Source organism: Rhinatrema bivittatum, chromosome 1, assembly GCF_901001135.1.
Source record: "Rhinatrema bivittatum chromosome 1, aRhiBiv1.1, whole genome shotgun sequence".
In the NCBI taxonomy this organism is placed as follows: domain Eukaryota; kingdom Metazoa; phylum Chordata; class Amphibia; order Gymnophiona; family Rhinatrematidae; genus Rhinatrema; species Rhinatrema bivittatum.
Window position 1 is genome coordinate 820,397,107 of NC_042615.1, and position 25,125 is coordinate 820,422,231.

Genomic DNA, 25,125 nt, shown 5'->3' on the forward strand with positions numbered 1-25,125 from the left:
AAAAATGTGCTCTCTTTAAAATTTGAACGGGTACGGGAACCCTTTTTGAGACGGCAAGTCTAATCCTTAGCTATGATTGTTTGTCTGAGGGATAGTGGTGGTGGGGGGGGGGGCGGCTATCTGGATATGTCCTGATTATTGTTAGCTAGAAGTCTGAGATTTCCAACTACAATATGCATTATGATACATTACAGGAGGACCTTGCAAGACTGGGCATCCAAATGGCAGATGAAATTTAATGTGGACAAGTGCAAGGTGTTGCACATTGTGTAACTACAGCAAGGGTTATTTTTCCCTATGTTAGGTTCCATATTAGGAGCTACCACCCAGGAAAAAGATCTAGGCATCATAGTGGATAATACTTTAAAATCGTCGGCTCAGTGTGCTGCACCAGTCAAAAAAGCAAACAGAATGTTAGGAATTATTAGGAAGGTAATGGTTAATAAAACTGAAAATGTCATAATGCCTCTATATCGCTCCAAGGTGAGACCGCACCATGAATACTGTGTACAATTCTGGTCACCGCATCTTAAAAAAGATATAGTTGCGATGGAGAAGGTACAGAGAAGGGCAACCAAAATGATAAAGGGGATGGAACAGCTCCCCTATGAGGAAAGACTAAAGCGATTAGGACTTTTCAGCTTGGAGAAGAGACGACTGAGGGGGGATATGATAGAGGTCTTTAAGATCATGAGAGGTCTTGAATGAGTAGATGTGAATCGGTTATTTACACTTTCGAATAATAGAAGGACTAGGGGGCATTCCATGAAGTTAGCAAGCAGCACATTTAGGACTAATTGGAGAAAATTCTTTTTCACTCAACGCACAATAAAGCTCTGGAATTTGTTGCCAGAGGATGTGGTTAGTGCAGTTAGTGTAGCTAGGTTCAAAAAAGGTTTGGATAAGTTCTTGGAGAAGTCCATTAACGGCTATTAATCAAGTTTACTTAGGGAATAGCCACTGCTATTAATTGCATCAGTAGCATGGGATCTTCTTAGTGTTTGGGTAATTGCCAGGTTCTTGTGGCCTGGTTTTGGCCACTGTTGGAAACAGGATGCTTGGCTTGATGGACCCTTGGTCTGACCCAGCATGGCAATTTCTTATGTTCTTATCCATGGTACAAATTTAGTGACACATTGTGAGTTATGTGGCAATGTGAGGAGCAGGTTTTGAGGATGGGGGGAAGGATTCTCTATAGTATTGGAAAAATCTCTGTATGTTATGCTTGATTATTGACTTCGGTTATAATGTTGTATTGTTCTGTTGATTTTATGCAGACAATAAAATTTTATTAAAAAAAAAAAAAAAAGACAAAGGCTTGCCTCCTGTGCATGGAAACCTTTAAGTGTCTATATCTTTCTGATATAGGCTGCCTGAATACATAATTGGTAATTAGATAATTTGAAAATTTAGTCATTCCTCAGGTGTTATCCATCAATTAAATCTACCAAAATTAGGTCTATCCAGTGTAACTATTGTAGAGCCTTTATTTTGGGGAAAATCATATGGAAACTTAGGGTTTGCCCCATTTGTTTGGAACTCTCTTCCCTCAAAAAGGAGTTGGCTAAAGCAGAATTAGCTGCAATAAAGAAAGTTTAACCCACTTCACAGTATTCCAAAAGTAATTCCTCATTACCACAAAAGAAACAAAACGCAAGGAAAAAAAAAGGTTTACAGTGGGCTCAGGTAGGATAAGACCTGTAACCCACAGACACCCATTCTACACAACTGTGCAGCCCACGCGTCTCCCCCTCCACTTACACAGGGCGACAAGGAAGCCAAAAATCAACATGATTACAGTGGGCTCTGGTAGAGTAAGGCCGGTGACGCAGAAACACACATTCTCTCAAGTGACACAAATCCAAAACGCCTTATCATTCCACTGAGGATTAGATCTAAAGTTGTTCCCCCTCTCATCGGTTCTAGGACCAGCTGCTCCATGAAGCAGTCATTTATGGCAGCTAGAAACTTTACCTTCATAGCATGTCCTGAGGAGCATTTATCCAATCAGTGCTGAGGGGGAGGTAACAAAGCTCTAATTATTGTGTTGCCAACTGTAATAGCCTTTTTAATTTCTGTTAGTATTTCGCTGTCCAATTCTTCATTCTGGGCAGGCAGGCAGTAGTATACACCCACTGCTATCCTCTTCTGCTTCACACACAGAATTTCTATCTATAAAGATTCCATAGTGCTTCACTGACATCTTTTATATACAATATCATCCAATTTCATTTGCTCTGGGCAGAAGAGTAATAAAAGAGTCACTTAAAGAGCTTGAAAGGCATGGACTTAGCAGTAAAGCTTTGACCTGACAAGAGGCAGGGTGTCGCTGCTTTCTTTGTGAGCACTTTTGAACTATTTCAGGATTCCCTCACCAAAGGTACCACTTTCCTGTAAGTTTGTTCAGGAAGTAAGGGCATTTAGTTACTGTGAAGATAATCATTTATGTGCCAACATATTCTGAGAAAGGGAAAAAAAACAAACTACAGAGAGTTTGAACACCTAACCCAAGATGACACAGAGTGGCAGAGATGTAGCTGGAGCTTGCATACATGAAGATGACTGACAGACTAAGATGTGTGAGGGGGAAAGAAGACAGATCTCACCTGGAAGAGTGGATGACCTCTGCCTATCCAGAGGGTCATTAATCCTTTGTGCTGGAAAGAGATCTGAAAAAGAAGATGGAAGCTCATATGTTACAATCTGTCAACTATGTAACCAAGCCTTAAAACAGGAATTTTTAAATTAAAACAGGAATTTCTACTAAAAAAATCTTATTTGTCAACAGATGATCCATCCAACTTCCGCCCTATAGCCAACTTACCCTTCATTGCCAAGATCATCGAAAAAATAGTAAATAAACAACTCACGGACTACCTGGAAGATAATACTATACTGGCTCCGTCGCAATACGGATTTCGTAAATCCCGAAACACAGAATCCCTTCTGATTTCATTCATGGATTCCGTTCTACTGAGCTCAGAAAAAAAAGACAACCACACTTACTTATTCTCCTCGACCTGTCGGCGGCTTTCGACACGGTTAACCATTCAATCCTTCTCAACCAATTAGCTGAGACTGGCATCTCAGGCACAGCCCTAGACTGGTTCCGCTCTTTCCTCAGCAATAGATCATTTAAGGTAAAAATCAATAACAAAGAATCACAATCTATCAGTTCAAACCTGGGAGTCCCTCAAGGCTCTTCCCTCTCCCCTACCCTATTTAACATTTATTTGCTACCGCTCTGCCTCCTCCTTTCTAAGCTGAAAATCAAACACTTTATTTACGCGGACGACGTCCAAATTCTCATCCCTATTAAGAAATCCCTACAAAATTCTTTAATCTTCTGGGAGAATTGCTTTCTTGAAATCAGCGCCCTCCTCACCAAACTCAATCTAGTAATCAACAAAGACAAGACGGAATACCTCATCATCTCTCAGGAAGATAACCTTTTGTCTAGAGATACAGCCTCACCCGTAAATGGTCAACAACAAATAGTCTTCAACTCTCCCCCCAACCCCACATCAACTTTATCGAACAACCTCAAAAACTCAACCTTCGTAAGAGACCTAGGAGTGCTCATTGATAATCAGATCAACATGAAAAACTTTGTAAACAACACGACAAAAGAATGCTACTTCAAACTACAAGTTCTGAAAAAGCTAAAACCACTATTGCATTTTCAAGACTTCCGCCTGGTTCTACAATCAATCATCCTTACAAAAATTGATTACTGTAACTCTCTACTACTTGGTCTTCCAGCTACCACCATTGAGCCTCTACAGATGCTACAGAACTCTGTGGCCAGGATCTTGACCAACTCTAAAAAAAAAAAAAAAAAAGAGACATCACACCTATCCTATACATCCTACATTGGCTACCGATCAAACATAGAATTCTATACAAAATTCTAACCATCATGCATAAATCTTTACACAACTCAGCCCCAATGGATATCACATTTCAGCTACGCACCCACAAATCCAAGAGACCGATCAGGAAAGCTTACCAAGGCACCCTATTCGTCCCTCAAGCCAAATCCTCGCGAAGTAAAAGGGCACTATCCACTGCAGGTCCTACTCTTTGGAACACCCTCCCACCAGAACTCAGACAAGACTCCTGCCAGATCTCGTTCAAGAAAAAACTGAAAACATGGCTATTTAGTCAGGCATTTCCTTGAAGACCCAACATATACTATCCACGACATCTTTAATTGATTCTATTTGTTATAAATTCACCCTATATCCTTCCCTATTTTACACCTTCTCTCTTTTGCCCCTCCTCCCTATCCCCTTCTTCGTGTAAACCCAGTCAATTTTTTCCCCTTGTTTTTCGTTTTATCATTTAAGGCACACTTAATCAAATTCGCTATAAGAATTGTCACCAATGGTTTCTAAAGGTTTAAATGTTTAATTTGTTACTAGTATTCTATGTAATGCTCGCAAGCACTAATATATTGTTCCATGTTCTTTGTTCCATGTAATGCTACTTGGCAAGTTGAATTGTTTTACTGTAAACCGGTTTGATTTGCATCCAATGCAAGAAGATCGGTATATAAAAAACCAAAAATAAATAAATAAATAAAATTTTATTTTCATATCCGATCACATGCATTAGATCATCATGCAACTGTACCCATCAGGTCTGCTGCTCTGGTTTAAAATACACAGGGCGATGTGTGTGTGTGTGTGAAGCACCAGTGGGCACTGAAACAGAATTACAGAAGGCCAAGAAACTGTAAATAAATTTCCCAGATCACACCTTTACCTCTTTATCTAATGCAACCTCATTTTCAGACCAAAAACTCTGAAAAGTACCTTATAGGTGCTCTTCACTAAAGTAGTATTTGCTGTGAATGATCTCTCCTGTGGTGCAGTCACAGCCATTAAGGACAGGGGGCAGCATTGAACGTGGCACCATCAGCCAATTGTAGGAAAATTAGTTTCTTAACTGATAATTCTCATTCCTGTAGTACCACAGATCAGTCCAGACTCCTGAGTTTTGCCCCCCCCTCTAGCAGATGGAGACACAGAAATTTTCAAAACAAAACTCTGCCTTATATAGGATGGTGCCACCTACAGTCCGGCAGTATTACTCAATGTCAAAGCAGAATGTCTCTCAGAAAACCACCATAACTATGTACAATAACCCTTCAACAAGAAAAAGAAATAACCGGTTCACTTAACCCTTCTAGGAACGGAACCTGTAGAACCACTTGAGGACAGTCAATCCAATTTCTGCATATATGAAAACAAATCAATTAATAAACTAAGTGGACTCTCCCTTACTTCCATGCGTTCCCCGGGCGGGACTCTGGACCGATCCGTGGTACAACAGGAACGAAAATTATCAGGTAAGAAACTAATTTTTCTTTTCCTGTACGTACCCAGATCAGTCCAGACTCCTGGGATGTACCAGAGCTTTCTTATTTATTTATTTTGAGCTTTTTTATACCGGCATTCATGATACAATCACATCATGCTGGTTTACAGGTAACAGGGGGAGTGATAACTTTGAACAATAAACCGGTGATGAGAAGCAAAGAAGTAAAAAGTTACAATAAAACAAGGGAAGTTGGAACTAGGGGAAGAAGAAGAGAAGAAGGAATAAATTAACCAATAACAATGAGAGGAATAAATTATTTACATAGTGCTGACTGGTATCTTATAGGTGGTTGTAGTCTGTCTAATGAGAAAGTTGGGAGAGTCAGTTGGGATCAGGAAAGGCTCGTCTAAATAACCATGTCTTAAGCCTTTTTCTGAATGTTAGTAAGCATGGTTCCTGTCTGAGGTCAGGGGGAATGCCATCTGGAGAGGCCACTCTAAGCACTGATTCTCCAAAGCCTCCTTCACCCAGTGCCTGAACATCCAGTCTGTAATGTATCACAAATGTATGCAAGGATTTTCAAGCAGCGGCCCTGCAAATCTCCTGCGGAGTTACCATCTGACACTCTGCCCAAGATGCTGCTTGCGAACAGGTAGAATGAGCCCGAAGACCGAATGGTACAGGCTTACCACGCAGCAAATATGCCGAGCCCATAGCCTCTTTCAACCAGCGCGAAATCGTAGCTTTAGATTCCATATAGAAACGACGGCAGAAGAAGACCGAAACGGCCCATCCAGTCTGCCCAGCAAGTTTTGCACTTTTTTTTTCTCATACTTATGTTACTCTTGGCTCTTAGTAATCTTTTGGTTCTAGTTCCCTTCCACCCCCACCATTAATGTAGAGAGCAGTGTTGGAACTGCATCTAAGTGAAATATCTAGCTTAATTAGTTAGGGGTAGTAACTGCCGCAATAAGCAAGCTACACCTTGTAAGAATACCCAGCGCTGAATTACATCTAGTGGATTGATAGCACTATGAAACACTATGATAACTAAGCTTACCAGAGAATCAGCCAGCACGGATGACATCATTCTTGAGATAACGGAACTAACTTGGTCTTATTCTCGTCCATAGTGAGAGCACACGTACACATGCTAAAATGTATTGATTGGCTATAAGGTAAATGGGTTGGCTTTTGCAGACATTCTATGATTGGCTAATGGAATCCCTTATATCTTCGAACACGCTCGTCAGATCTTCGAGCAGCAAGCTTAGAATTGTTTTTTCCACTTGTTTTGTGTTGCTTCTGGCTCCTGGAGAAATCATGGTTTTCTCCATAAATAAAACCTCCTGCTTTTATGACCTATTTAGAACTGGTGTTTATTGGGTTAATCAGCAAGGGGGTTGCGGCTTTTTTTTTTTTTTTTTAACATCTGGAGGCCCCAGCGAGATCCATGGGACAGACTTCGCGACCCTGTCCTGTGGGTCCCACAGCTGCCGACAATAAACCAGCGTTCATTCAGGGTGAGGTTGTTGCCGGTCAGCAGCACTCGGGGAGTGCAAAGCAGGGTTGTATGACAGAACTCCGACGGCTGCCAGTTCACTGGATTCGTTGCAAAGAGCCCGAAGGTCAGTTGTTTTTTTGCTTCATTCTTCACAAACACAGGACGCTGGTTTGTGAGTTTGAGCTCCTCAACTGTTTGGTATGTATGAGACTGGCTTTTTAAGTTTTTAAAGTGTTGATTTGATGTTCCAATTTTGCCTGAGTTTGTCTTCTCTCATTCGCTGCTGCTCCGCTTGTCTGTGCAGCGTGGCTAGTTTAATTGCATTCCTTGCTTAGCTTTGTTTACTTTTTGTATTTCCCTAGTTGTAAAGTTCTGCTGGTTTCAAATTACATTGTACTAGGAAGCTATAAAAACTTGTTCCTCCCTTCTCGCTGCATTGCAATTACTTCTGTTCATTCTGCCTGCATCTGCTACAAAGAGTGTTCAAAGCTGTTTGATTAAGTGCTGTAGTTCTGGAAGTTTACTCCGTCAATTGCATTGTGGATCTTGCTTTAATTGCTAATTCTCCAAGCCTGCTCTGATTCCCTGAGCTTAGTTCCTTTGTTCTCAGAAGCGGGAGAAACCTTCCCTTCCACCTCTGTATCAAGAAGTGAAAAGGTACCATTCTCTGCCCCACTTGCCTGGTACAAATTCCTGTACCAGCCAGAGCCCGCCTTCCCCCCCCCTTAATCCCCCATCGGGTAGCCCCCCCCCTTGATTTCTGGGATTCCTCTTTCCCAGTGCTTGTTGGGAAGTTGAGTTCCCCCCCCCTCTTCTGCTTGGGCTTCTGGATTTTGTAGTTTTCCAGTGGTGTGCGTTGACACGCCCCCCCCCCTCAGGAATTCAATCCAATTTAATTCTCTTTGTGTGCCTGGCTCCAGGGAGAAGGGAGGGCTCCTTGCCCTAGTTTACGTGTGCCTGTTCCGTCTTGTGTGAATTGGTTTCCTGAAAAGATTCTGAGTACTTCCTTTTCATACGGTTTGTGCAATTTGCAATCTGTGTGTTCTTTCACTGTTTTTAACTTTCTTTCCAGCTGACCTAACTTATCGGTGGCATTGTGAAACTCTAAGCTGCGGCTCTGTTTCTTTGTTCCCCCCCCAGCCCCTCCTTTGAAAATTCCTCGTATCAGCCAGAGAGCTGTCCAGGCTGCTGGCTTTGCCCTCAACAGCTTCCCCTTGCTCTCTGGGATTTGTAGTCCACATTCTTTGACACTAGACCGTATCTGCCAGTGTTAGGCTGCCATGCTGAATACTCACTCCTCCCCTTACCCCTCCCTCTTGGGAGGGGTAAGGGGAGCACGGCTGGTCTTTTTTTTTTTTTATATAAAACGATACTAACAAAAAGAGGTGGCATCAGAGCTCCTCTATTCAATTCTTCCCCTCCCGTTTTCCTCATGCTGGTTGATGGGAATTGAAGTCTGAGCTTGGCATTCCTTCCTGTTGAGCTCAGTACCTGTCTGTACTATGCTGACTTCACCCTGTCTTACTGTGTGTAAAATCTTCACTCCCCCCCCTCCCTCTTTTCTCTGCCTGCTGTGCTAATTGGCCACCCCTCCTTCTTCTGCCCAGGTTTCCTGCCTTTCAGACAGACTTTGAGAGAAATTGTCTGTTACTTGCTGCCTAAATTGGCAATCTCTGTGATTATCGGTTACTTTCCTTTGCTCATTTGGTTTGATTTCTCTCTAGTTCCCAAGGTGCTAATTCTTTGTGTTCTAGAATTCCTCTGATGTTTGCCATATCAAGTGCTCCTGAAGCACCGGGAAAGCAGGTTATACAGAATTACAACTGCTTTCTGCTTGGCATGAGGGCCCTTTGACGGGGATTCCAGACCCCATTTTAATGTATCGCTCAGTTTAGTTTAACAACAGATATTTGTGTGTTTAGTTTAAAGGCGGTCTGGCAAGGAATTAAAATATATTAAGACACCAGTAATTTAGCAGCAGAGACTTGCTCATCCTACTGGCACACTTAGAACATAAGAACATAAGAAACTGCCATGCTGGGTCAGACCAAGGGTCCATCAAGCCCAGCATCCTGTTTCCAACAGAGGCCAAACCAGGCCACAAGAACCTGGCAAGTACCCAAACACTAAGAAGATCCCATGATACTGATGCAATTAATAGCAGTGGCTATTCCCTAAGTAAAATTGGTTAATAGCCATTAATGGACTTCTCCACTTACAGTACATCATTTTCTTGCACACTTAAAATTGCCCTTATGTGTACGCCATATGCCCCAGTTAATAATGTTTTGTCATTTCCCAGAGAAGAGTGCCTTCCCCAGCTGCGAAAGAGTTGTCTTCCCCAGCTGCGACAGAGTGGCAGGACTGTCTTCCGGAAGACACAGATACACGACAAAAAAAAACACAACAGTGGAAACTGAATATTAATGAGCACAGCGCCTCCTAGTGGCGCAGCCATATATAAGAACTAAAAGTAGCTTTATGACTGCAGTTTGCTGAATTCATATCAGACTGTTTAGTTTCAATTGAGCTGTAATTTCTCTAACCTTTATATGTTGACAGATTTTATATTTTCCCAGGTCCATAGCAGATGAAACGTTTGAAGATTGCTGAAGATTGCTTTTTCTCCTTTTTCCCAGTTTTTCATTTTTCAACAGATCTCTTTTTGCTTTTTTCTTTTGTTTTTATTCTAGATCGATCTAGTCATTATCTCAGTACTTTTTCACACTTTTTTGGCCTACCTTTATTTTTGATCAGGGGTTTGAGCTCATCAGAAGTAAACCATGTGTTTCTTGTTGTTTGTTTTCTATGTCATGTGTCCTTACACCTGACGAATGAATGACGTTGTGTGTCAAAGTTTAATGTTCTCTGTGATGCGATGTCTGTGGTGGACTCTTCTCCCTAATTAATCTGAATTTAATTTGTTTTGCCCTTATGGTAGATTCTGATCAAGTAACCTACCTACTGTTGAACTGCACGGCTGTGCCTCCTGTCCCTGATGTGCACTAAGCTGAATGACCTGTTTTCCCTACCTGCATCATTGAATTCAAAGATTATCCTGACTTGGACTGTGACCTGTTTTCAAAGAACACCATCATACACCATTTGATTTTCTTGTGTGTTCATTGTTTTGTGTCTTGCTCAGATGTTGTTTGGACCTATTTGCAAATGCCATTATTTGGACAGAATTACTGCTGTTTTCCAAGTTTTATAGTATTTTCCAGTCTACTCCAACCTCCTATATCCTTATATGATTATGTAATATGCCCCAGTATGGCAAATGTTTTCTTGAGTCCCTTATCCTTGGACAACATTCTGTCCGCTATTGGGCCTACACATGCTTTGTCACATGACTGCACTCGCCTAATGTTTCAACAACCCCTTTTCTTTACCTTTGACACCTGGTTGTGCATTTTTTGCTGTCCTGTTTATCATCTTCGTTACTATCAGTTTGCTTTTGTATTTCCAGTTTGGTATTCACTTTTTGCATTAACATGTTTATCCTTCTTTGTGTATTATCCCTTTGGAGTGGCATACTCCCTGTATGCACCACTGACCCGAATTGTGATGCTTGCATCTCAGACACTATAGACGGTACGACTAAAGCTTCCACCCTGCTATACAAATCCCATTACGAATGTGAAGGGAGTTACATATTTTTTCCCATAATTCCACGATACAGTGTATGTACCGACAACCATTACCTGTTTTGACTCTACTGAAGCCCCCGCCCAACAATGGATATAAGTCCACAAAGGAGACACTCCTCAAGGTCTAGTTATGACATCTGCTCTTTGACTCCCTACCGAAAGGTTGGTTTCCCTCATTTTTAAGTATGTCCCCTGTCCGCATCCTGGGATGTGACCTGTAGATGTGGTAATGATTTGGCTTGGCCATACACACCCTTATTCTTTAACTATCTGGTTTCTCTCTGGATCTTCCTTTTCTTATTTCTGTACTCTGTGGTTTCAGTGATAATTCATGGTTCAAGAGGGATATATATTCATATATATATTTTTGCCACATCAGCATATGTTACATAACATGCTGTACCTATAGTAATTACTTTGATGGTCTCTAATATCTCAATATCCTATTCCCTTTATACTCTGATTTCTCTGTAACCTTTTTGAACATTTCTTCCTGTAACACTTCCTCTCAGATTTTACCTGGAGTATGTTTACACCCTTTCACAAATATTTCCTGGTAGTTTTGTGGCCTTTGTGCTTATTCTGAGATTGATCTCCTTGTAGAAATTTACCCATTCTACCTGAGGCTTACTCTCACAGGGATGTGCAACTGTTCCTAATCCTACCTATGACCAGAACGTGCCTTATGTTTTTGTTTGTTGTTTTTCCTTCTCTTCCTTGTCCATTCCAATGGATTACCTCTTAATACTATCTCTGTACCTTTTAAGAATGATGTCCAACTGCTCTGCTAGGTTATCCCCCCCTGATTGCTATATTTGTGACACCCATGTGCAAAAGCACCGATCCTATCTCATGTAAAGTGCAGTGGATACTGGCCCACTCCATTGTTGCAACACAGTGCATTCATAGCCCTTACACAGTATTACACACTATAGCTATAGGCAAGTCCTCTTGTTTGTCTCAAACTTTTCTCAACTATACCATGAAAGCTCAAATGGTAAATTCTTATTGGCTCAGTATTGTAACCTATCAGAATAGCTCTTGGGGTTACAGAACTCCAATTTACATGTTAAATCATATTATAAGATTGCAAGCTGTTGTTGAAATAATTACTAATGAAACTGCTAAAGCACTGAGAATATTAGCCACTCAGCAAAAGGGTTTCCGGAATGCCATTTACCAGAATCATCTAGCATTAGATTACATACTAGCTGCAGAAGGAGGATTATGTGGTAAATTTAACCTCAGTAACTTGTCTTCAAATAGACGACTAGGGTGAAGTAATTGAAGAAATCACCCGCAACATGATATCAATTGCACATGTACCGGTGCAAACTTGGAAAGGACTTGATGCCAGTGATCCATTCGGATCCCTTGGCTCATGGTTCTCTAGTTTAGGTTCAGGATTCAAAATTCTAATTGGCTCCATGTGTACGATTGCCTTACTTGGGCTTGTAGTCTGCCTCTGCATCTGCCTACGAAGATGCCGCGATAAAGTCTCTGAAATGCTGATAACACAGACCAGCACTCGGATCATGCTCAATCAAGCTGAAACCTTGAACCTGATGCTCCTGGATTCTAACCATGACGCTGAACCATTCCCCACCACCTGTAATGACTATCTGTGAAAAATGAGCATATTGGTACTAAGACGGGTGAAGTCTCTAGCCAGTAAAGATTAGCCTTAACTAGGCGGGACAACCTAAGACAGGCGATATGCGACGCAGATAGGTGTGAAGGGTTCCTAGCCGTCACCCTTCAAAGGGGGGGGGATATAAGAATACTCAGCGCTGAATTACACCTAGTGGATTGATAGCACTAGGGATGTGAATCGTGTCCTCGATCGTCTTAACGATTGATTTCGGCTGGGAGGGGGAGGGAATCGTATTGTTGCCGTTTGGGGGGGTAAAATATCGTGAAAAATCGTTAAATCGAAAAACCGGCACATTAAAACCCCCTAAAACCCACCCCCGACCCTTTAAATTAAATCCCCCACCCTCCCGAACCCCCCCCAAATAACTTAAATAACCTGCGGGTCCAGCGGCGGTCCGGAACGGCAGCGGTCCGGAACGGGCTCCTGCTCCTGAATCTTGTCGTCTTCAGCCGGCGCCATTTTCCAAAATGGCGCCGAAAAATGGCGGCGGCCATAGACGAAAAAGATTGGACGGCAGGAGGTCCTTCCGGACCCCCGCTGGACTTTTGGCAAGTCTCGTGGGGGTCAGGAGGCCCCCCACAAGCTGGCCAAAAGTTCCTGGAGGTCCAGCGGGGGTCAGGGAGCGATTTCCCGCCGCGAATCGTTTTCGTACGGAAAATGGCGCCGGCAGGAGATCGACTGCAGGAGGTCGTTCAGCGAGGCGCCGGAACCCTCGCTGAACGACCTCCTGCAGTCGATCTCCTGCCGGCGCCATTTTCCGTACGAAAACGATTCGCGGCGGGAAATCGCTCCCTGACCCCCGCTGGACCTCCAGGAACTTTTGGCCAGCTTGTGGGGGGCCTCCTGACCCCCACGAGACTTGCCAAAAGTCCAGCGGGGGTCCGGAAGGACCTCCTGCCGTCCAATCTTTTTCGTCTATGGCCGCCGCCATTTTTCGGCGCCATTTTGGAAAATGGCGCCGGCTGAAGACGACAAGATTCAGGAGCAGGAGCCCGTTCCGGACCGCTGCCGTTCCGGACCGCCGCTGGACCCGCAGGTTATTTAAGTTATTGGGGGGGGGGGTTCGGGAGGGTGGGGGATTTAATTTAAAGGGTCGGGGGTGGGTTTTAGGGGGTTTTAGTGTGCCGGCTCACGATTCTAACGATTTATAACGATAAATCGTTAGAATCTGTATTGTATTGTGTTCCATAACGGTTTAAGACGATATTAAAATTATCGGACGATAATTTTAATCGTCCTAAAACGATTCACATCCCTAGATAGCACTATGAAACACTATGATAACTAAGCTTACCAGAGAATCAGCCAGCACGGATGACATCATTCTTGAGATAACGGAACTAACTTGGTCTTATTCTCGTCCATAGTGAGAGTACACGTACACATGCTAAAATGTATTGATTGGCTATAAGGTAAATGGGTTGGCTTTTGCAGACATTCTGTGATTGGCTAATGGAATCCCTTATATCTTCGAACACGCTCGTCAGATCTTCGAGCAGCAAGCTTAGAATTGTTTTTTCCACTTGTTTTGTGTTGCTTCTGCTCCTGGAGAAATCATGGTTTTCTCCATAAATAAAACCTCCTGCTTTTATGACCTATTTAGAACTGGTGTTTATTGGGTTAATCAGCAGGGGGTTGTGGCTTTTTTTTTTTTTTTTTTTTTTAACAACCTATGCTTATTTGTTTACCCAGACTATGTAATTCAGTCCTTGTTGGTTGTTGTCTGTATATAGATCCACTTTTCTTCATTCCCCCTGCCGTTGAAGCAGAGAGCTATGCTGAATATGCATTGAAAGTGAAGTATCAGGCTTATTTGGTTTGGGGTAGTAACCGCTGTAACAAGCAAGCTACTCCCCGCTTTTTTGTGAATGCAAATCCTTTTTTCCACATTTACTCTTGCCGTTGAAGCTTAGAGCAATGTTGGAATCACATTAACCGTGTGTATGTTTATTGAATAAGGGTATTATCTCCAGATAGTAGCCGGCATTCCCGCGAGCCACCCACTCTTCATTGACATCCTCTAGACCAGAGCTTTCCAAACTTTTCATGTTGGTGACACACTTTTTAGACAAACATAATTTCGGGACACAGTAATTAGTCTACAAGCAAACCGGAGGTTAAAGGTTAAATGAACGAAATGTATTTCGACAATTTATGTATGTTTCCTTAAATATATACATAATAAAATGTTTCACGACACAACATATCTTGTGAAAACCTTTCGTTTATATTAAAAATATATAATATTCCAAGATTAATGTTATTGTTATAATTTATGAGTAACAATAATAAAACAAAGTTATTGTGTTATTCAATTTACCTCTTTAATGAGATATATGAGCTTGATGGGATGAACACAGCTTTTGAATATTTGGTGTTAATAAAAAAGTCCAAAGGGTCTTCTGCATAATTTTAAAAAGCTGGCCATTCACACTATATAATTATTTGATAGCCTCATTCAACTAATTCTATATGGCTATGAGAGTGAAATCTGGAATTTATAGGAAGGGACAGAATGTCAATATAAATCCTGCACCTCCAGTTCTGTAACTCTGTGCATCCACTGAAATTCCCCCAAACAATGGAGCTTGGATGTTTCCCTTACAGCTCATCATACTAAAAGATATTTTCAAATGCTGGTGTCACCTCACAGTAACAGCAGCACAAACACGTTCCACTGCCAGGCACATTGTGAACTAAAATAAAACCTCGCAAAAAAGACACTCAAAATCTATACTGCAATCCCATTGTAACATAACAGTAATAACACCAAGGACTCAAACAACAATAACCCTACCTGTGAAAAAGCATGGGTAAATATTACACTGGGTCCTAGAATACCAATACACCACCTATTGAGGAAACAAAACAAACCCGATTGCTATAGATCCCTATGCTAGCAGAATCTCTCATCATGGTCACACACAGAGCAGAGACAGACCCTCACCAAATACAGAATACAAAATAAAGGAGCACAAATTAGACAAAAACTGAAATGGAAACTCCAAGAAGCCAGACTCTGTGTATTAACAATGGAAAAACAGAACCACCATTCCTCATAAAACAAACAAAATCAAGAAACATAAAGCATCAGTTATAATAGTAAAACCATACTAATAAAAGAATATTTTAAAACTATTGATAAATAGAATTTCTATTAATTAAAATCATATACATTTTTTACAATTTCCCAGAGGTTATCCTCTCACACAGACTCACATGTCCATTCTCTCTCACACATACACTGTCACATACATACACATTCATGTTCTTATACCCACCATAACCTCTCGCTCTCACAGACACTGACACACTCTCAGGCTCTAAGACACTCTCTTCCCCTCCACACACACCCCACACACAAACTCTTACTCCCCTGGATTTTCTCATACACACTCTCTCTGGCTCCCTCACATACACACAAACACACACACCCAGGCAAGTTCCCAATCATTCTCACACAAACACACACACCCAGGCAAGCTCCCATTCATTTTCACACCACTCCCTCACCATCCCCCAGGCAGGCACCCATCCATTCACACACATACACCCCCAGGCAGGCATCCATTCATACACATGCACACACTAAAGGCAGACCCCCTCTCTTTCTTTTGCCAGCAACCTCGGAGCCTCTCTCATTCCTCTGCTGCCACTGATGCCGCATGGCTATTGGGGAGGCGCTGATTGCTGCTATTGGCACTGAAGCCCATTCTGCTGCCTCCTCTGTGCAGGCCCTGTGGGTTTCCAGTTCCTCCATGTTGATCTCGTACATTGTGAGATCCGCATAGAGAAAGTGCTACTCTTGACATTAACAAAGATTACATGTGCCAATCAGTAAAAAGTAATTTATTTCTTTTTTTTTTTTTACCTTTGCTGTCTGATCTTAGTTTTCTAATTGGTTGGTCCCAGGCTTTTTTGTTCCACCTCCCCTTTCTTATTTTTTTGCCAATTCATTTCATATTGTCTTTTTTTCTATTTCTTTTCTCTCCATCTATCTTCTTCCCTCAACATACAGTCAGGTTCTCATTCTCACATGCTTTCTCTCTCTCACACACACACACAGGCTCTCACTCTCACATGCTCTCTCTCTCATACAATCATTCATACACAGTCTCTCTCTTGCACATGCTGTCTGACTCTCACACACCCAGGCTCTCTCTCACTCCCACATGCTGTCTTGCTCATGCACAGGCTCTCACTGTCACATGCTGTCTCTCTCTCACACACACACAGGCTCTCACATGCTGTCTCTGCAAACATTGAGATCCTCACTCCCACACCCAATCTCTCAACTCACACAGGCACCCAATCTCTCAATTCAGCTCATACAGGCACCCAATCTCTCAACTCAGCTCAGCTCATACAGGCACCCAATCTCTCAACTCAGCTCAGCTCATACAGGCACCCAATCTCTCAACTCAGCTAATACACGCACTCTACGGGCCCTCAGCCTCTCTCTTACCTCTGGGCTTCCTCTTCACGGGTCGCTGCAGGATTGGCTCTGCAGCGGCCCTGATCTTCTCGGGCCGATCCGATCCGCGGTGGGGGCCCTGCTACCGGGCCTCTTCTCGCCCGCTGCAACAACGCGGCTCCTCTTCTGCACGCGGCTGCTTCATCTCCTTCCTGCCCGTGTGGCTCCGGCAACATTTTTCTTCCGGGGCCGCGTGGGCAGGAAGGAAGCGGAGCACCTGCACGTTTAGACGTGCCCTTTTTCTTCGGGCCGTGGTGACATGAACTCACCACGGCCTTACCGATCTTCAGCACAACGATTCTTCGCTGCTCAGCCGCCAGTGGGATGAGCTCCACCGGCGGCCGCATTGGCTCCCACGTGCCAGTGTGTCACGTGCACCGGGCTTGCGCGACACACCGGCACACCTCAGGCGACACACCAAAGTGTCGCGACACACACTTTGGAAAGCTCTGCTCTAGACTTTATGGATCCACAGTGTTTATCCCATGCCCCTTTGAAGTCCTTCACAGTTCTGGTCTTCACCACTTCCTCCGGAAGGGCATTCCAGGCATCCACCACCCTCTCCGTGAAGAAATACTTCCTGACATTGGTTCTGAGTCTTCCTCCCTGGAGCTTCAAATCGTGACCCCTGGTTCTGCTGATTTTTTTCCCGACGGAAAAGGTTTGTCGTTGTCTTTGGATCATTAAAACTTTTCAAGGATCTGAAAGTCTGTAACATATCACCTCTGCTCCTCCTTTCCTCCAGGGTGTACATATTTAGATTCTTCAATCTCTCCTCATAAGTCATTTGATGAAGACCATCCACCTTTTTGGTCTCCCTTCTCTGGACCGCCTCCATCCTGTCTCTGTCTCTTCGGAGATACGGTCTCCAGAACTGAACACAGTACTCCAGGTGAGGCCTCACCAAGGACCTGTACAAGGGAATAATCACTTCCCTTTTCTTACTCGATATTCCTCTCTCTATGCAGCCCAGCATTCTTCTGGCTTTAGCTATCACCTTGTCACATTGTTTCGCCGACTTCACATCGTTAGTCGCCATCACCCCAAGGTCTCTCTCCTGCTCCGTGCACATCAGCCTTTCTCCCCCCATCGAATACAGTTCATTCGGATTTCCTTTCTCCATATGCATGACTGCACTTCTTGGCATTTAATCTCAGCTGCCATATCTTCGACCATTCTTCCAGCTTTCTTAAATCCCGTCTCATTCTCTCCACTCCTTCCAGCGTGTCCACTCTGTTGCTGATCTTAGTGTCATCCGCAAAAAGACAAACCTTACCTTCTATCCTGTCCGCAATGTCGCTCACAAAGATATTGAACAGGACCGGTCCCAACACCGATCCTTGCGGTACACCGCTTAAAACCGCTCTTTCTTCAGAGATATTTCCTCGTTTTGGACCAACCCACAGCATAAAAAGATGGTCCGTCACACAAAACGTGTTAGTAACTTCCAGATAGCGCAACAACGCCCGACAAACATCCAGCTTCCACAAGTCTTTAGGACATAGGGTCTGACCAGTCCAAAACGGGGAAATGACGGAAGCTCCACTGACTGATTCCCATGAAAAGCAGACACCACCTTTGGAAGAAAGGAAGGAACCGTCCGCAAGGACACACCAGAATCCGAAATTCTCAGAAACGGCTCCCTACAGGATAGAGCCTGGAGCTCAAATACCCTGCGAGCAGATGTGATAGCGATAAGGAAAATCACCTTTAACGTGAGATCCTTTATTGTAGCCTTTTTCAGAGGCTCAAAGGGCGCCGTACACAGAGCTGAGAGAACCAAGTTCAGATTCCAAGAAGGACAAGGGTGCCTGATCAGGGGACGTAAATGCTTTGCCCCCTTTAGGCAAGGAGCCACATCGGGGTGAGCAGCCAACACCATGCCTTGAATGAACCACGGAAACAACCAAGAGCTGCCACCTGAACCTCAGGGAACTACACGATAAGCCCTTGGCTAGTCCGGATTGTAAGAAACCTAAAATATCCGACACCGAAGACAGAGTAGGAACAATCACCCGGTCCACGTACCAAGATTCAAAGATTCTCCACATGCGCACACACACGAGGTTGGTGGATGTCTTGCGCGACTGGAGAAGTGTTGCCACCACAGCGTTCGAATACCCTTTGCTCCTCAGGTGGCGCATCTCAAAAGCCATGCCGCTAGACAAAAGCGATCGACCTCTTCCAAACACACGGGCCCTTGATGGATAAGGTCTGGGAGCAGTGGCAACCGCAGGGGACCCGCCACTGCCAGATTGACCAGGTCTGCAAACAAAGGCCATCTCGGCCACTCTGGAGCTACGAGGATGACTTCTGCCATGTATATCCCCACTCTCCTGAGCACTTTGCCTATCAGTGGCCAAGGAGGGAAGATGTACAGCAGCATGTCGGTCGGTCAGGGCAGAACCAGGACCTCTACCCCTGGTTCTGCTCCTGTTTCTCTGCGGCGACTGAAGAAATGCAGAGCCTTGGCATTCTGAAATGTTGCCATGAGATCCATGCGGGGTACGCCCCACATGTCGCATATGAGCTGGAAAGCTTCATCTGCAAGCTCCCGTTCACTGGGATTGAGGCGGTGCCGACTGAGAAGTCCGCCTGAACATTGTCGGCTCCTATGTGAGACGCTGCAATACTTACTAAATGCTTCTCTGCCCAGCTGATCAGCTGCCGGGCTTCCTTGGGCACTGGCTGGTTCTTGGTTCCCCCGTGGCGATTGATATAAGCCACTGTGGTCACATTGTCGGAAAGAATTCTGACTTCCCCTGGAGGAGAGGGCGGAACACTTGCAACGCTAACCACACTGCCCTGGTTTCCAGACAACTGATCGACCACTGAGATTCTTGCTGGGATCACTGTCCCTACACCGACTTCCTCAGGCAAACCACTGCCCAACCGGAAAGGCTGGCGTCCATGGTCACCACTGTCAAGTCGGGCACCTCCAGGGGAACTCCTCGGGATAAGTTGTTCGAGATCAGCCACCAATCGAGACTGGAGCGTGCCGTATCCGTAAGAGGGAGAGGTAAATTAAACTGTTTGGAGACTGGATTCCAACGCGAAAGCACCGCTGACTGTAAAGGATGCATATGAGCAAAGGCCCAGGGCACCAGCTCCAGGGTGGAAGTCATGGAGCAGAGAGCCCAAAAATAATCCTGCACTCTGAGGAGACTGCTGGCCAATAAGTCCCGCACTTGTCCTTGTAGCTTGACAATTCGGTCCGAAGTAAGGAACACTCTCCCCTGTTGAGTGTGGAACAGAGCTCCCAAAAACTCCAAAGACTGGGTGGGGACCAGTCGGCTCTTGGCCAAGTTGATCACCCAACCCAGTGATCACAGGAGTTGAAGCACTTTGCGAATTGCCAACTGGCCAAGTGACTCCGACTTTGCCCGAATTAGCCAGTCGTCCAGGTATGGATGCACCTGGAACCCCTCTCTGCGCAGATGAGCCACCACCACAACCATTACCTTGGTAAACATTTTGGGTGCGGTGGCAAGACTGAAGGACAAAGCTCGAAACTGAAAATGGCGACCCATCACAGAGAACCTCAGAAACTTCTGGTGGTTGGCCCGAATGCCTATGTGAAGCTATGCTTCCGTTAGGTCCAGTGATGCCAGAAACTCTCTTTTTCTTACCGAGGCAATGACTGACCATAAAGTCTCCATGCGAAAATGTGGCACCCTGAGGCAGCGGTTTACACGCTTCAAATCCAGAATGGGTCGGAAGGACCCCTTTTTTTGGGGGACTACAAAGTAAATGGAATAAGGCCCTTTTCGCTGCTCCGCCTGAGGAACCAGGGAGATGGCGCAGAGTTGCAGAATGCGTTGCAAGGTATCTTGTACTACTGCCTCTCGTTTCTCTTCGTAACTGTACAGGGAGACCAGAAACCACTCCGGAAGGTGGTGTGCAAAATCTAAAGCATAGCCTTGATTAAATCACAGTAAGGACCCACTGGTCCGACGTCACCTTGACCCATTCCTCGTAAAACAGGGACAATCTGCCCCCGACAGCTGGAACAGAGTAATGAGTTGGCGTCCCTTCATTGGGAAGGCTTGGCCCCAGATGCGGCCTGGGTAGCCCCAGTTCTGCCAAAGCGTTGGCCACGAAAGGGCTGAGACCAGGACTGTTGGCGACCAGATGCTTGCCGAAAGGAAGAAGCTGGAGCTCTGGACGGACGAAATCTCTGATTCCCTCTGAATCGAGACCGTGAAGAAAAAGGAGCCCCTCAACTTGGGCCTATCCTCTGGCAGTCGGTGAATCTTGTTCTCCCCCAGGGACTGAATCATATCCTCGAGGTCCTTGCCAAAAAGCAACTTACCCTTGAAAGACTATGACCCAGCTGAGCCTTGGAGGAAATATCCGCCGACCAGTTTCTTAACCACAGGAACTGACGAGCCGAGCCAACACCATGGATCTGGCTGAAGTCCGTAACAGATCATAAAGTGCATCCGCACTATAAGAGATCGAAGCTTCCAGATGCCCTGCTTGTTGTGCTTCTGCATTGGAAAGACCAGCATTAGCCGGTAACTGCTAAACCCAGCGAAGGCCTGCTCGTAAGGCAAAATTGCTGCACACAGCTGCCCGTACTCCCAGTGCCAAGACTTCAAAAGTTTTCTTGAGCTGCAGCGCCAACTTTCTGTTCTGCAGGTCCTTCAGGGCTGTAGCACCCGTAACCTGGATTGTGGTTTTTTTTTTTTTTTTTTTTTTTTTTTTAAGACTTGCCCAGCAGTGGTCCACGGTCCTGATCCGGCAGGGTGGGGTGAACCGGGCTCCCCGGTATCACACCCAGCGCTGCAAGCTTGGAACAAGAGGGCCCTCGACCCTGTAATGCAGCTGCCTCAATAACCAGCGGGGGATGGTCCCCTCAGGACTTTACAAACCCCCTGGGAGGCTCAGGACAGAAACTCTTTTTTTGGGGTTTTTTGTTTTTTTTTTAAATCAAAGTAAAAAGTTGTACAGACCTACAACTCTCAGAACTCACTACTCTAACTCCAATGAGCAATCAGCACAGACTGTAGGCCTTGCACCTCCACCATCTGCTGGAGACTGAGAAATACTGCCAGACTGTAGGTGTCACCATTCTATATAAGACGGAGTTTTGTTTTGAAAACTTCTCCTCTGTCTCCATCTGCTGGGGGGGGGGGGGGGGGGGCGCAAAACTCAGGAGTCTGGACTGATCCGGGTACATACAGGGAAAGGAAAATTATGTTCTTACCTGATAATTTTCGTTCCTGTAGTACCAAGGATCAGTCCAGACTGCTGGGTTATGCCTCCCCTCCAGCAGATGGAGTCAGAGAGAAAACTGAAAGCACCTCCTAGATATACTGGTGTGCCACCTGCCATCCTTCAGTATAATCGATATCAAAGCAGAAGAAAAGGTAACACAACTCCTCCGCCAAATTAGCCAATGATTAACTATGGCAACTGTCTAGATCAAGTAGTAAAATTCTGCAAAGTTAAACAATAACATTCTGCATAAAAAATGTGCAAACACTCCAAACACTAACCTTTCCTTCAATAAGTAACCAACCCCAAAATGAGATGAAATGGACAGCCACTTACCGTGTCCAAAGACCGGATAACAAAGGTTCGAGCAGACTCTCATGACACATAGAATCGGGCGGGCGTCTGGACTGATCCTTGGTACTACAGGAACGAAAATTATCAGGTAAGAACATAATTTTCCTTTCCCTGTACGTACCAGGATCAGTCCAGACTGCTGGGATGTACCCGAGCCGACTTAAATGGGGTGGGACCCAGAGAGTCCCGCTCGAATTACACTACTGCCAAAGGAATCAGCTGATGGCCCTCGAACATCGATCCGATAATGTCGAGCGAAGGTATGCAACGACTTCCACGTGGCCGCCCTGCAAATCTCCTGGCTAGAAACCAGCTGACTCTCCACCCATGAAGTCGCCTGAGAACGTAGTGAATGGGCCTTCAACCCTTCAGGAACCGCCTTACCACAACCAATGTACGTGGAGGCGATCGAGCCCTTCAACCAACGGGCGATAGTTGCTTTGGATGCCTGCAACCCCTTTTTGGGGCCCTGCCACAAAACAAAGGTGATCCAACCTTCTAAAGTCATTAGTGACCTCCGAATATTGCAAGAGCCCTCGATGAACATCTAAACGCTTCAACTCGGAACCCTGAGAAGACTTCAGTTCTGTCGCCGAGAAGGAAGGCAATTCCACTGACTAACATGAAAGGCCGATACTACCTTCGGCAAGAACGAAAGGACCGTACGCAACGACACACCGGACTCCGAAATACGCAAGAACGGTTCCCTGCACGAAAGTGCCTGTAGCTCCGATACCCGACGGGCGGACGCGATGGCCACTAGAAACACTGTCTTGAGTGTTAAATCCTTTATGGAGGCCCGCCTAAGAGGCTCAAAGGGGGCTGCGCTGAGGCCTTTGAGAACCAAGTTCAGATTCAATACTTGGATCCCGGAGAGTGGGAGCTCTCGACCAAGGCAATAAGTCTCATCACCAGGCGGTGGGGGACTCCGCACCTGGACAAGGGACTCTTAGTGGAGGACGCAAGTTCCGAACGCCACGCAAAAATCGGGCTACATCTGGGTGACACGCGAGAGAGAGCCCTTCAACCTTTCCCCTCAAACAACCCAGAGCCGCTACGTAGACCCTCAGAGAACTGTAAGCTAAACCCTTCTTCAAGCCATCCTGCAGAAACGTAAGTATATTACCTACCGAAGCCCGGCGTGGCGGAATTTTAGAGGCAGCGCACCAGGAGTCAAAGACTTTCCACACTCTGGCATAAGTAAGCGTGGTAGAGGGCCTTCGCGCGCGAAGCAGTGTGGAAATGACAGGTTCTGAATATCCTTTCTTCCTCAACTGCCTCCGCTCATAAGCCAAGCCGCCAAACAAAAGCGATCCGCCAGATCGAAAAATACGGGCCCCTGCCGAAAGAGGTTCGGAAGATGGCCCAGACACAAGGGCCCGTCCATCGCGAGATTGACCAGATCCGCAAACCATGGTCTTCTTGGCCACTCTGGAGCCACTAGAATCACTGGACCGCGATGGGATTCTATGCGTCTTAACACCTTGCCCACTAGGGGCCACGGAGGAAACACATAAAGTAGGTTGTGATGAGGTCATGGAAGCACTAGTGCATCTATCCCTTCCGATCCGTGTTCTCGCCTTCGGCTGAAGAAACGTGCTGCCTTGGCATTTAGCAGAGTCGCCATCAGGTCCAGGTGCGGAGTCCCCCACCGCCTGGTGATGAGACTTATTGCCTTGGTCGAGAGCTCCCACTCTCCGGGATCCAAGTATTGACGACTTAGATAATCTGCTTGAATGTTGTCTACGCCTGCAATGTGGGTGGCCGCTTTGCGGGATAGATAACGTTCCGCCCAGGTCATTAACAACGACGCTTCGACCGCCACTGGCCGACTTCTCGTGCCGCCCTGACGATTTATATATGCTACCGTGGTCGCGTTGTCCGATAGAACTCGAACCGCCCGACCTTGTACCATCGGAAGAAGGTGCCGCAAGGCTAGACTGACCGCTCTGGTCTCTAGACGGTTGATGGACCAAGAAGCCTGACGAAGAGTCCACGTTCCTTGTATCGCTCGTGATTGACAGACCGCTCCCCAGCCTGTCAGACTGGCATCCGTCGTCACTACAACCCACGGGGGGTGGGGGGGATCTAGGTCCACTCCCTGCAAGAGATGGTCCGGGATCAACCACCAAGCTAAGCTGGACCACGCCGGTTCCAACAGTGGCAACTGAACGCCGTAATCTCCGGATCTCTGGTCCCAGCGAGAAAGGAGAGCCTTTTGCAAAGGACGCATATGTGCAAAGGCCCACGGCACCATCTCCAGAGTAGAAACCATATGTCCAATGACTTGCAAATAATCCAAGGCCATAGGCAATGGGAGATCCAGTAGGTTCTGTACCTGAATCATCAGGTTCTCCAGTCTCTGCTGAGTCAGGAATACCTTGCCCATCAAGGTATTCCTTGATGGGCAAGGTATTAAAACACACTTGTTTTAATGTGAACCAGCATGATGGGACTGCGTTCTCGAATGCCGGTATATAAAAACCCTAAATAAATAAATAAATAAGGTAGTGAAACGTGCTCCCAAAAATTCCAAATGCTGATTCGGAACCAGCTGGCTCTTTGCAAAGTTGACTACCCAACCTAGCGATTGAAGTTGCTGTACTACCAACTGGACTGCCCCCGCCTGCACTCGTCCTCAGACTTTGCCCGGATGAGCCAATCGTCCAGGTAGGGATGCACCAGTATTCCTTGACACCGCAGAAAGGCTGCGACTACCACGAGAACCTTGGTAAACACTCTCGGAGCCGTGGCTAATCCGAATGGAAGGGCGCAAAACTGGAAGTGTTCCCCCAACACCATGAATCTCAGGTACCTCTGATGATGCTCCCTGATCCCAATGTGAAGATACGCCTCGGCTAGATCTAAAGAAGCCAAAAATTCTCCCTTGTGGACGGCCGCAATAACAGATCCGAGAGTCTCCATGCGAAATCGAGGAACGCGC

The 25,125-nt window shown here is 45.5% G+C and overlaps 1 protein-coding gene across 3 annotated transcripts in view; it reads right to left on the minus strand.

Moving 5' to 3' along the window:
- The window catches only part of LOC115078928, a 134,205-nt gene that overhangs the window by 67,610 nt on the left and 41,470 nt on the right, over positions 1-25,125 (minus strand). For all 3 annotated transcript variants that reach the window (XM_029582040.1, XM_029582039.1, XM_029582037.1), the window contains exon 3: positions 2,607-2,669. In XM_029582040.1, the coding sequence (XP_029437900.1) occupies positions 2,607-2,669 (63 nt within the window). The remainder of the gene's footprint in view (positions 1-2,606; positions 2,670-25,125) is intronic.